Source organism: Alexandromys fortis, unplaced genomic scaffold (genome assembly GCF_014885135.2).
Source record: "Alexandromys fortis isolate MF-2015 unplaced genomic scaffold, M_Fortis_MF-2015_v1.1 scaffold_19, whole genome shotgun sequence".
Lineage (NCBI taxonomy): Eukaryota > Metazoa > Chordata > Mammalia > Rodentia > Cricetidae > Alexandromys > Alexandromys fortis.
In genome coordinates this window covers 257,225-271,398 of record NW_026067890.1, presented here as the reverse complement: position 1 = coordinate 271,398, position 14,174 = coordinate 257,225, and the positions used below count along the sequence as shown (strand labels likewise).

Sequence of the window (14,174 nt, the reverse complement as noted above, 5' to 3'; positions counted from 1 at the left end):
GGCGGGGAGGAGGTGGAAATCTTTTTTTTTTCTATAAAAATTATATTTAAAAATAAATAAATAAATAAATAAATAAATAAATACAAGAGTTGGGGTGAAAAGCAAGAGGAAACACCATTATGATGTTTATCAGTCTAATGCCATTACGCTGTTTTTAGAGAGTTAACTCTTTTAATGAACATAAATGAAGTTAATTATAAAATAAAATGTGTCAAAAAGAATTCAAAGCAAAGAAGAGAATCATGTTTCAATGTTGGACTAAGGACACTACAGCTATCCCATTTTACATACCTTCCCAGTATAATATTTTATGGTATAAATAAATTTTTTGTTCTTCCAAACTGGCAAATCATTTTCTCAAGTAAATGTCAATGACAATTTTCTTAAAAATTCTATTAAGATGTGAAGTTGAATACATAAATAAAAAAATCAAAGAATCATTTTGACATTTCCAAAAAAAAAAAAAGGAAGAATAGATTTTTACGATGAAGAAATGTTTACCAGGAAAGGGGGCTGTTCTGTGCACAGATGTTATGGCATATGCCAAGAGCTTTGAAAAATGCCAGAGATGGGCTGAGGGGTAGCAATGGGAAGGTGACAAAAATCAGTGATTAATTGTTTTCTGATGTGAAAGGCTCCTTTCGTCTGCGGATCCGTTGTAGAAGTGTTTCCTTTGCTTTTAAGTACCAAGTGTCACTAATGAAAGGCACGGTAGTCTCGTCAGACTTTCAGAGGCTGAAGTGGAGCTTGGCGTTGTCACTTTCTAATGAAGAAACATTCACCAAATCACTGCAATTAACTAAGCCTCAGCTTTCCTTTCACGGAAGCAAAGCACGATAACTCCAACATCGCCCCGAAACAGGAAATAATCTGAGCGCAGCATTCATCGCCACAGGTGTCGCTACAAAACGTCAGCGTTTAATTTCTATCTGTGTAGGTCCCAGAATAAATATTACTGAATTGGGGAATCTATGTAGACCCCTTAGCACCAAATTTATGGGAGCAGCATGTAAAATATGGCCAGCAATGATCAAAGCTCTTGATTTCTGGCTGTTTTAGCCAGCATGCCCTTACCTTTTGTCCCACCCCACCAACAGAACCAATAGAGCCTGGGGGTCCTTGTGGTCCCTGAAAAGTAGAAAAAGAAGAAATGGAGTTATACTTCTAATAACATGTTCTGTTCACACACATGTATCTAAAGTGTTCAAAGAGAGTATTAATGTACAGGAATACTGAGTACATTGTGGGGGTGAAACAAAAAGTAATGACTTTTTCAGTTGCCACATTTATTAACAGCAAATACTTGAATATATTACATCAGGTTTTAGCTTCCCCAGGATTTGGAGCATAGGCAAAGAGATTTTCCAAACGTTGCCGTGTATTTGTTAGTTGAGACAAAATTCCAATGTCTATGCCCATGGAAAAATCAGGACAGTTTGACAATATGATTTTATATTGAATCAGAGTCATGACTGTATTTAAAAAGAACTTACTGCATGGGAAAAACAAACCCTTTATACACTGCTAGGCATGAGATTCCCTTCAGGGAATCTAATGACAGCTGAATATATTTTCTAGTTGAGCAGCAACTGATATCTTTTATCAGTTCTGATCTGATAAAATTAAAGGCACGTAGGAGAGAAGATAAATCTCATCCAAAAGAATGTGGAAAACAGATGGCTTCATTTGCCAAACATGAAGTTGGAAGCAGATCACATAGACTAGAAATCTTTTGAAGGTCATGGTAGCAGAGAAGCATTATTACTTTTCCAAATTCTCTAATATTCCATCAGAATACTGGATCAGTTTCTAAGGGGAGTGTCCTCCTTAAATAAACGAGAAGAGACTGTTTTCTCCCAATGAGAAAGAGTGCACAAATGCACATATTTCTCTGATTGATTTATAGACTCAAAATGCAGGAGGTAAAACATTTAGGTAAAAACTTTTATGTGGATGCATATGTAACAGGTGTTCAGAGCACACACCCAGGCCAGTATATTCAAAGACAATTACAAACCTCTCTCATCATTGCCAAGAGAAATCTTAAACTGAAAAATTCAACAACCATTTATAGAACATTTATCACATATCAGCAACAGTATAAGTACACTATTCTGAGCCATATGATTTATAATAATACAAATCATATTTTTTCACCAATAAATATATATTAAGTGTGATCTGGGTGTCTATTTTATACTAGTGGTAAATTTTTCAGGAGAAAGGCCATTTCTTACTTCCTATTGAAATGGCATGTGTAGATGATCACTGGGTTCTCATCCACTTCTATGTATAAACCATGATGTAATTATCTTCATTATATACCATAAACCATCTGCCAGAATGTAATACTAGCACAGAATAGCCTTCAGAATTAACTAGCATACACTTCAATTACTTACATCACCTCCATTGGGACCTTGGGGGCCTCGTGGGCCAGGAGGACCTGGTGGACCCTAAAAAGGCAAAAAAACAATGTTTGCCAAGATCACATGCAAATGTGGTCAACATTTTTATCTTTTATGATAACTAAGATAGGCTATGAAATCACAGGCAGAAAAGAACACCAGGGTTACCAACATGCTGGATGAAGACAATATCACATCACACCAGCAAATGACCCTTTACTAACTGATAGGAAATTAACACTTCCGAAAAAAAAAACTAAAAGAATAAAAACACAGCACAGGAAGTCTACTGTTGGTATATAATATTGATATCATAGGCAGTGACATTATAAAAGAATATACCCAGGCATAAAGTAATTATAACACTGAAACCACAACAATAACAAAAAGAAAACCAACGATGGACTAGTTTTAGAACTAGGGAGTCAAATAAAATAATATTTGTTTTTTATTTGTGTAGCATGGTGGGGTGTATGAAATCTCAGGTTTGACATTATAGAATTGGAAATATTTAGTTGTATTTCTACAATAAAGTTTCTATGTCCTGGATATACATTAAAATTATCATAGAACATTTCTTAAAACACTTCTGGCAACATCCCTACTTCTAGAAATTAAGATAGTTCAAAGTAAAGAAATAAGTAAAATAAGAGGATAAAATATGAAATAAAGAGAATAGACTGGAGTGAATCCCTAGTCATTAGTATTTTTTTTTTAATCTCAGTCAAATTCAATGCCACAATGGAAGCTTTTCCTAATCTGACCAATCGTATGCTCAAAGAGAATATATCAGTAACTCATGGAACCACAGCACTCGATCTAGAAAAATGAACTGTAATGTTTCTCTCGCTGCTTCAGAGTATGACCTACTCAGCCATGTTTCCTATTTAATCCTCCAGTTGAGTTGCTGATTATAGGAATAATTTCAAAGTATATAATAAACCTGGGTGTTGCTCTTAAAGAGAAAGAAATGTAACTTCCAACTGTAAAACTTCAAAATATGAGTAGATCCCATGCCCGGGTGCAGGTGGTCAACATAAAGCAGACTCAATGGTATTTTTGTACATGTTTTTGTCCTAATGATATTTTTCTTGTATGTTTTGGTTTTTATTTTCTTGGGATTTTATGTTTCTTGTTTTTTTTTTTGTTATTGTCATTGTTTTAAGAGAGAGGGCATGGAGTAGGTAGGTGGGAAGGGGTTGGGGAGGGGCAAATATGATCACAATATATAGGATAAAATGTTTATTGACATAAAAATATTAAATATCTATTTTGAAGTAAGGCAAAATTGTCAGAAATGATGGAAGGAAAGCAATTAAGACTTCATCATATATAGGACCTCATCATATATAAGTTTCAAATACTTTGAGCAATTATTCCTTATCACATATATTTGAAAGTTTAGGTTGAGTTCTTAAAGTAAAAATGTCCTAGTTGATAATGAAAAAACATTTGTTACAATACTCAAACTAATGATAAATTCCTCATTAAACTTGGAAGTTGTTTCACAGGATAGTAAAATTTGATGCTCCTTGCATAGTGCGTAATTATAGAATTCCTATCTGAATGCTATGTATTCTTTACCTGTTCCACACCAAAATTCCAAGAGATTCACAAGACACTAGTATGGAATTGGTTCACACAAATGGTTTAGATTCATTAAATATGGAAACCACCAAATCTTATATGCAAGCACATGACATTACTCTGAAGTGGATGAAGATAAAGGATCAATATTTTTGAAATATATCAGCAGTTGATACCGATGATCTGAATAGGAAATAGGGGTTAGCAGGAGGACAGCACAATTTCACAATAGTTTCGTCAACATTGATGAATTGTAATGAAGCCATGAGTAGTGTTGGCATGCACAATACTATTGAATCTGAAAGACACAACTTACCATGGGTCCAACATCTCCATTTTCACCCTTTTCACCTGGCGGTCCTGGCAAACCCTGAGAAAATACAATGTAAAAGGATGTTGTTCATGTACTTTAAAAGACAGATACATTTGAAGGATTCAGAAATGGCTAAGATAGTAAAATGCTTTCTGCACAGACATGACGACTTGTGTTGGGATCCTCTGGGCCTAAGTAATATCAGACATACTAGCATTGATATGTAACCCCAGTTTACAGAGAGAAGGGTTAGACAGGAGATGGCTTTGTTGGTCTATTAGGCAGCAGCAACACATCAGCAAACATTAAAAGAAATGTCTCAAACAGTAGAAGGCAGAACAAAACCTGAAGTTACCCATAACCTAAACCTACACACGACGAAAAATACTCATTTGTGCTCAAACATACACACACTGACTGCAAAGGCAAGAAAAAATACTCTCAATAAATTTATATACCAATAAGTAAATACCAAATTAATTAAGAATTTTAAAATTAATTTTCAAAAACAAACATATATTAAAACACTTAATAGTCAACTGTTTCCTACATATTATAAAATCTGACTATATTTACAAGTAAAGTCCAAGTTTTGAATAATATTTTAGGTTGAGTTTTGCTAAAATAGATAAATCAATAAACAGATAAAATTTGATCTTACAAATAGCTAGCTCTTATCTATTCCTATTATGCATATCTAGGTGAAGCATACATCAATATTGGAACATACTTTTCATTTATACTCACTGCAAGCATGATTTTAAATATCTTTTTAAAAAAACTTATGCATGTGACTTAATAAAGTTGGCCAAAAGAAGAAGTATTTTATGTTATGTTTGACTATATTTTGAACCAATTAAAGCAGGATATTCTCATTATTAGAGACTATGGAGACATACTGAGTGAAATCATCTGGTTGCATGGAACAATTAAGCTAATGATACCCCACCATTCCTCAGTCTTCATAGGTCCCAGTTTATTCCTGATTCATGGGTGAAGTAGATCTGTTTTAATATTTTCATTTTAAGGTGATTTGACACATAAGTGAGGAACAAAAAATAAATTAGGTCAAGAATCTACAATTGCTACATTTTCAAAATTATAATGAAGCATATTGTATATATCATATATTCACAACCATATGAATATACAGATAAATAATAAATTTCAAGGATAAAGTCATTTATGTTAGATAAGATTTCATTATTTATGCTTACTGAAATTGCTAACATTTCATCATCCGTGAAGAGTCAATTAAACAATATAGATGTAATTTTGAAATGTCTAATTATATTAGCAGTTCTTATATCTGATTTTAAATAATAAAGCATTTTTTCAAAATTTTATATAAATTGTTTCTTCATATCCTCATCATAGAAGGTAATTTCTAACTAGATATTTTCTATAAATTTTGATTATTCTGTTGATTCTATAAATATAAACTATAAAGTCATACCTCCAACCATGAGATTTATGGTTTAAATGTTAATTTTACATGATTGAGAATAATCGGCTAAACTAATGGAGAATTCAGAAGTTAAAATAGTCACATATTTCCTGCAACCTGACTTTATTTTCTACTTGTTATTTCTGAAAATGTGTTACTTTTCACATATGAAAAACGATAAGCATTACTCATGACTTTATTATAATTATCTGACAACATTAATATTTAAACAGAAAAAGCAAGAAAGTAATGACTTTTTACTAAACATAGTAATTATTCACTGACTTTTTTACAAAGGTGTATATATATATTATAATTTATAATACTGCATCAAAATGTAACTACCAAAATTATATAATAAAATATTTAATATTATAAATCAATACTTCTGTGATTTTATTTGTAAATATAAAAATTACATATATATATTTATCCCAGTTTCATCTAACATCCTATAACTTCATAAAATTGTAGGTATTGTGATTTAAATTGCTTTCCTTTTGCAAAATAACTAGTGTGAGGAAAGTAAGTATTATATAGTATCTGAACGTCACTTAAAATCAAAATATCATTGATCAACATTGGAACAGATGTGTACATAACAAGCAAGTGGAAGAAGATAGAGAGGTGCTCCAAAGGTTTGCAGGAGCCAACAATATCACCCTGAAAGGGAAAAACAATTGGGATGGGAAACTGGATACAATGATGCAATATTCTTCATGAGAACTTTATGATAAATTGGAATAGAAGTTCTGGATCATTTAGCATTTTACAATTTAATATTTCTCTCTTCAAATGCATTTCATAAACTATAGTATTATCATTTAAGCTATTTTCATGATATAGCAGCTTATTTTGTCCATTACTTAACACTCGCTGCTGCAGTCAGTCTGCTACTTCATATTCTTTGAAATATTAGTCATTCATATGAAATACTGATTCTTCTAGAGAACTATTTCAAGTGACTTCTTCTATCTACTAGAGCTACAAGTCTGTGCTTCATGTTTAAAACAAAAGGGCAATCGAGGTATAGCTTGATGTGTCAGAAACAAAAATTAAGCAGATGCATATTTGCATGTATGCTCAAAATTAATAATTCCTAATGAAAAAGAAGTAAAGCTTTGGTACACACACACACACACAAATATAAGCACACAAAGACTCCTGTACATGCAATTGCACACACATGTGCACTCACACACACACCATCCCCACATGAAGTGTGCACAGCATTTAATTTCACTTAGAAACCAGGGACACTGTTTTGTTTCCCTGCCCTAGAAACTGAGAGTGAGCAGGCAGTGAAAGCCATGCAGAGGTTTCTTACCTGAAGACCTATGGGTCCAGGAGGCCCTGGGAAGCCTCGTGCACCCTCATCCCCTTTCTGTCCAAACATTCCCTGTTGTCCTCGGGGACCGGCTTCACCATCTCCTCCCTTGAGAACAGCAAGGTATATATCAGTATTGAAGAAAACATCATGATACATGATTATAAAAATGGCAGCCATGTTTATAATCTACTAAAGAATTGCAAAGGAGACTCAAATCCCATGGTTTGCTCCAACTAAGCCATTGTTCGGTTCACAAGCATTCTTTGTTTCTGTGGTTTAATTGATTTTGATTTGATCATCTCACCAAATACAGAAAAAAATGGTCCAGTAGAAAATATAATGCTCAAATTTATTCGATAATAAAGGATGTTATACTCTTATCTAAACTATGCCCCATTTTTTAAAAATGTGGCTACATATATTACATCACTTATATGTGGCTCAGCGTTTAGCATATGAATAAACTTATTATCTCACCTATTACCTGGATATAGGAGTCACAGAATTAAATCATAAACTTAATCATAGAGTTACAAGTCCCTAAATTGTGGATCAAAGAGGTATGAATACTTACAGCAATTCCAGGGGCACCAACAGGTCCTTGAAGACCTGGGGGACCAGGAGGGCCCTGAAGTAACAAACAAATCAGATATCTTCACATTAAAGCTTCTAAGAGATCAGTAAAATTAAACAAGCAAAAGACAATGGCTGACCAAGATAAGCAATGACTGACCAACGTAAACAGTGGTTAACTGAGATCTACTAAGCACCTCTGTACTCTTTTGGAAATTCAGAGATATGGCCTTTTTTTTTTTTGTCTTGGAACTCACTTTGTAGATCGGACTGGCCTCAGCCTCAAAGAGATCCTTCTACCTCTACTCCCTGAGTGCTGTAATTGCTACAGCAGTCATCAATTATTATATTACCTGAAGACATATAGTTTCATATGTATAATCAAGATAAAATTGATATTTACTAAAAACATGAAAATGTTCCCCTCTAAAATTGTAGATATCTAAAAATAGGTCTTTCCACTAACCTAAACCAATTTAAAGTTGTATATTTTAAATGTTTTTTAAATATATATGTATATATATATCAGAAGGAGCACATAAAAATATACTATACATTTTCTAATTATCAACAGGGTTCTAAGATGCTGTGCATCGAATATATTATTACATGAAAAATTTCTGTGCATACACATGTGTTACACATTCAAGTGCTTAAAACTACTTTGAACATTATATTTAAACAGGTAATGGATTATCCATACATAGACACATCCTTTTGTTCTTGTATTAACTAATAAGGCTTTGGATAAATGGAGTCTGTTGGTTTTAGTCTTTTGTCAACTTCATACAAGTGAGAGCAATTCACAAAAAGGAAAACTCAGTTGAGCAAATGCCCCCACAAGACTGAACTGTATGGTGGGGCATTTTCTTATTTGATGACTGATGTGAGAGAGTTCAGCCCATGAGAGGGGTTGTGCTACCCCTCAGCCTCTGGTCCTGAATGGTATAAAAAGTAGGCTGAGCAAGGAGTAAGCAGCACTTCTCCATGACCTTGGCAGCATAGGTTTCCTCTTTCCTATCCCTGCCTTAAGTTTCTATCCTGGCATCCTTTGATGATGGACTGTGATTCTGCAATCTAAGATGTCAAAAATTTTATCCCTTTTGACCAACATATCTGTGTGATTCTGGTATTCAAATAATATTTGTCATTTCAGAATGAAATAAAATTCAGTTTTGTGATGACAACAACCTTTCTTGTCTATAAGTCTAACTACAGCAAATATAAAACAATTATAATCTTTTTAGTGTATATATGGATATATATACTTATACATCAATATGTTTGTACTTGATTTATTTTGTGTGTGCAGATGTGCATGTGTTTGTGTGTGTGTTGTATGTGTGCTCTATGTACACATGATTAGGCAAAGGGCAGAGTAAGATGTCTGAGTAATCAGTTCTATTACTCTTTGACTTACTCAATTGAGTAATGGTCTCTCACAGAACACTGACCTAGACTGACTTATAATCCTGCATGGATTCTGAAACCTCAAGATAGTTCTGCATGCTAAAGCAACAGTTACCCTTGTTTGCTGAGCAGAAGCATCTCCCCAAATCCATATACATTTTTTATTAAGGTAAAAGTTCTTTTGATTACTTTTTATATAAATCAACACACACTTATTTAAATTTATTTCTTTCCACTTAAATTCACAGGACAAATTCACAGACTTTTTGACAAAACTCTGCTGGAGCTAAATGTTACTATGGAAAAGATCCATGTAAAGGGATTAAAAGAACGATGCTCCCTCACCAAGTCGTAGGAACTCACATTTTCGCCTTTGTCACCTTTGCTGCCCTTTTGGCCTGGTTCTCCGATTTCACCCTGGGTTTGAAAGATGCGTGTTAAAGCTGATTTTCAAATTATCATATCTCAGATCTAATCATTATCATCCAATGTTGACATTTTACTGTCAATGAAGTTACATGCTAGTATGTAAAACTGTGGTCTCAATGTAGACGCCTCTGATTTCTACAAATGACCAATATTTAGGAAGAGGAAGTCAGCATAACTCTGAAGACTACAACTAAAAATACATCTTAAAAACTGATCTTTTCCTGAATATCACCACCATAAGTTGACAATGGAAGCACATTGATCTATATACATAATATATATATATAAGCACACGGTAATCAAATTGTATTTTTTTTCTCCCAGTTTTCCAAATAGTAAGAATATATGAACACTATTTCACAAAATTTCTACATATTACAGTAAAATTAGAAATTAACTTGAAACAATAAAATCCTACCATTTTCATAAAAATCTGAGATTTATTATTCATATGTCAATAAAAAGGGGTTACCATTCTACTAAAGCTTATTCATAAATCTTATGGCACAAGTTCTCAGGACTAAACATGTATAGATAATTGTATTCAATTTACACTACTTCAAGGAAGATAATTTTTTAAAACAGAAATTATTGTTCTTTTATCATACCTACGTTTCTATTCTGTATGCTGTTTTATAGAAAGCACATTTCTTAACTTTAGAAGGCATATAGTATTTTTGGTTACACAAAAGGTATCAAAACTGAAAAAGATAAAACCACAAATCTTCCACTTTAGATTTAATTTTTGATTAATTATGGAGTGCCTGAGAAATCAGTTAATGTTCTTTTGTATGATAGACTACTGCAAATGATAACACCAACCTTGTCTCCATCCTCACCAGGAGAGCCAGCAGGACCAGCAGGCCCTGGAAGACCCACAGGGCCTTGGATTCCATCTCTACCTGCAGGGCCTTGAGGACCCTTCTCTCCCTGCAGTGAAAAGACAATATGCCATTAATTGCTGTAAGAAACCCATAAAGGTTCTATATGGTTTAGAAATAATACATACATATAATAACACAAACGTAGCTCTACATATTTTAGTTCTTCTATTTGGAAAAGAAATAGTTTAATCTTTCTGGAAAACAAATTGGAAATTGTAAAGAACAACCAGAAACAATGAGTTGCACTCTGCAGGTAATTATTAATACCAGGAAAACTTGCATCACCTTTAATAATTTATAGGTCTGTATTGATACTCTGTAAAATTTATTAGAACAGCTGAAAAAATATTTTGAAACTATTTTTTCCAAACAAATCCTGGCAAATCAAATGGCTACCATCTTTCTGGGCACATACCTTGCCTTCCCCAAACTAATGAGATTTCCACAGATGTTAGACTTAAACAAACATAAAATTTTATGATGTGCTTTAATATGCAATGGATTACCCCTTTTTACAAGTATGTTGTGGATTCAATGGGTTTGGATATTTGATTTCGTGTCTGCTTTTCTTGATGCCAAACAGCATGTGTGTTGACTTTCTCTTTCTCTATGGCTTTGTTTGTTCCTCTCTGGGAGTACCATTGTTTTTCTATTTGTAAATTTATGTACGATGAAAGATAGAAACTTGTTGATGAAAAAAATCTTCTACAGCTATAAAAATATGCTTTCAGGCTTTAAAATAATGTATTTTTTCCATACTATAATTTCCATTGTTTTTTTGGCAACAATATTCTAGATTGTATGCAATGATTGTTCTCTCATTTCATTAACTGAGAAGATGCAAGTGATCAATTGTCCTGCCTTTCTGTCACCCACTCACCTCACAGTATCCTAACCCTTTATGCTGATGCATGTTTATGTGTTCTGCCTCTAGTTACCTCTTTAAGACAGTATTTTATTAGAGCTAGGTATCAAATTCAGGGTCACACGACTGCTAGGAAATCCATTTACCATTAGTCTACATCCTGACCATCAGTCTACATATATGTTCTTGTCAAATATGTATCGCCTTTCTCTAAGCTCCTAAAATAACTTGCTGCTATCACACATGCGTGTCTTTTTCTTCCTCGCACATCATCTTACCACGACATTCAAAGAGCCAGTCAGCTGATATAACCCATAGCACGAGGTGAACATATTTGCTTATCATTCCTCGAAGTGAGCAGTGGCCTCACTGTGATGCTTTGTGTTAACTGCCTGCTTGACACAAGTTAGAATTATGTAGGTGAAGGCTTTGGCCATGTCTGTGGGTGATTGTCTTGATTACATTAATTGGGATGGAAAAATCTTGTGCACCGTGGTTGACGCCATTTCTGGGCTGCTGCATTAGATGCTGTGAGTGGAGAATGCCTAACTAAGCAATACGCATACTTTTACCCTTGGCTCTCTGCTTTTTTGAGGTACAAAGTGATCAGCTATTTCAAGCTGTTGCTGCCTTGATTTCCCCCATGATGATTGTTGGTTCCTTGAACAATGAGTTAAATAAATCCTTTCTCTGAGAACTTGCTTTATCTCAGAGTATTTTATCACAAAGAGGAAAAGAAACTAAGACACTACCTTGATCTAGTTCCTACTGGCACCCAATGACACCTAATGCAAGAGGAATAACATAGCTCTGCTACAAATGTAAAAGTTTACAAATGTAAATTTTGTTACTGCTTTTGTTTTGCTAAATTTATGCAACTCAACCTTTATCATAGCTCCTAAAGTGCATCCTTCCTCATTCAAAAGCCCACATATGTTATTTTCTGGTCTTTGTTTCATCCATTTTATCACTGTTCTGGTTCACACGGTGATGATTATTGTGATGCTGATGGTTATTTACTGAAAACAACCCAACTCTATATGATGCTTAGAATTCTAACTGCACATGACACTCAGACTCCTATGACTGTCTTATTTTCAGACATGGGAAATAGGCTCTGAAGTTCAGAATGTAAATGTTCTTATGAACTACATAAATAAGAGAGGAGAGCTCTCAACTCCATTCTGAATAGAAGCCAACAGTCTCCTTCAACTTCAATATTTTCAGTTCTCATTCTTTGTTTTCTTTATATTTTTACTTCTCATTTATCTCATTTTTATTGGGAAATAAACACATGTCTTCATGGTTGACTAATTAAGAGAGGGGTTGCATCCAATCCCATGAGCACTTTTAACTACTGCACTCTTCCTTGAGTTCCATTCATGACCACTCACCTTCTTTCTCTGTGTGTGCTCATAGAACTAACCATACATACCTAAACATTACCACCAAGTGTCTATTTTCTCTACTTTTGATGGAGTCTTCCACAATGCATATCCATAATGCTCCTCTATAGTTTGATTATAGATCTCTGCTCTCTATCTCAACTCTACCTCACATGAAAATAGAATGTGCTGGTTCTAAACCTATTATTCCAAATGGCGCGGCAGGTTGACAGTCTGACCCTCACCATTCTAAAATCATGCAAACGCATGCTTATATTACAGAAAAGCTATTTAAAGCTGGTTTTACTAGAAATTAATGGCTCCTGTTGCCCAGTTCACATTTAGTTAAAGTATTGACTTTGCTGTGTCTCATACTGACGTTTCTTTATCTCGCCTTACTACAACTGCACTGCCAAAAGAGATGTAACTAATAGAACTTATCTATAATCTGAGGACATGGCAGTCATTTCTACAAATCAAGTTTTCTTTAGGAATCAGTTACATAATCAAAATATTTATCCCCAAATGATAAGTTGAAAAATGTTTATCTTCCCTTTCCAATCCCACCTCCAAGAGTTTTTAACTGACTGAAAATTCTGAGATCATATTTGGGCCATAATTATCATTGTGCGTGGGTATTCTGTACAGTTTTGGATTTTGTTTTCCATTTTGCTTTCCTTTCAAGATGCTGGGTTTTTAATGAAAGTACTACGAGCTTGACTTCCACATGGTCTAACATGCCTTTTAGTTCGTCTAAACCTGTAACTTTTGTAATTACTTCATATTTCAACTCAGGACAAAATTTATATTTGTAATTGGGCAAGCAGAATATGTCGGCCAACATCTCCATGAAGTTTCAAAAGACTTTTTCATGAATATCTGTGGGCAATGTGACCCAACAATGCCAGAACTAACTTCTGCTCATAGATACAAGCTGATATCTTCCTTAAAATACTACTTAGTTCAGTATCTACCAGATAGGTTTTTTCATTAACTATTTGAAAAATGAAAAGTACAAAATATGAATATATTTGTAGTTTTAGGTATGAAAAAATGAAAGTCTAGTTGAGCAAGGATTCCATTGTCCCACTAGCCATGACATCACTCACAGTCAAAACTTGTAGGGCCTCAGTCTGCTTCTTAAATAATTTTTCATAAGTCTCTCTAAATTAAATTGTAAAATGACTGGCAGTACTTTTTGACTTTGGTATTTGGTTAAGTATTTACTTTATAAACCAAAATATATATTCACTTGAAATCATAGGATTGAAAACATTATCATCACAGAACTTACATTTTCAATTTGCATGAAAAGCAACAAAGTTCCTTTCATCTGTATTCATCCTTTATTCCACAAGTTATGTATGGCCTAAAATTTTTTTAATTAAGTGGAATCAAAGACATTGAGCCCTTTTTCCTTTAAGGGTATAGTATAAAACATAAGGCCTTGGAAAAATTCTCAGTAAAAAATATGCAATATTATTTTGCCTTTGTTGGAAAGCAAAACATGTATACAACTGTGTCAAGATCAAATTCTAACATT

General features: G+C 33.7%; 1 protein-coding gene across 2 annotated transcripts in view; it reads right to left on the bottom strand.

Annotated features, from left to right (window-relative positions):
* Positions 1-14,174, bottom strand: part of Col11a1 (collagen type XI alpha 1 chain) — a 163,766-nt gene that overhangs the window by 33,387 nt on the left and 116,205 nt on the right. For both annotated transcript variants that reach the window (XM_050155901.1, XM_050155826.1), the window contains 7 exons: positions 10,320-10,427; positions 9,432-9,485; positions 7,660-7,713; positions 7,083-7,190; positions 4,312-4,365; positions 2,403-2,456; positions 1,075-1,128 (listed from right to left, as the gene is read on the bottom strand). In XM_050155901.1, the coding sequence (XP_050011858.1) occupies positions 1,075-1,128; positions 2,403-2,456; positions 4,312-4,365; positions 7,083-7,190; positions 7,660-7,713; positions 9,432-9,485; positions 10,320-10,427 (486 nt within the window). The remainder of the gene's footprint in view (positions 1-1,074; positions 1,129-2,402; positions 2,457-4,311; positions 4,366-7,082; positions 7,191-7,659; positions 7,714-9,431; positions 9,486-10,319; positions 10,428-14,174) is intronic.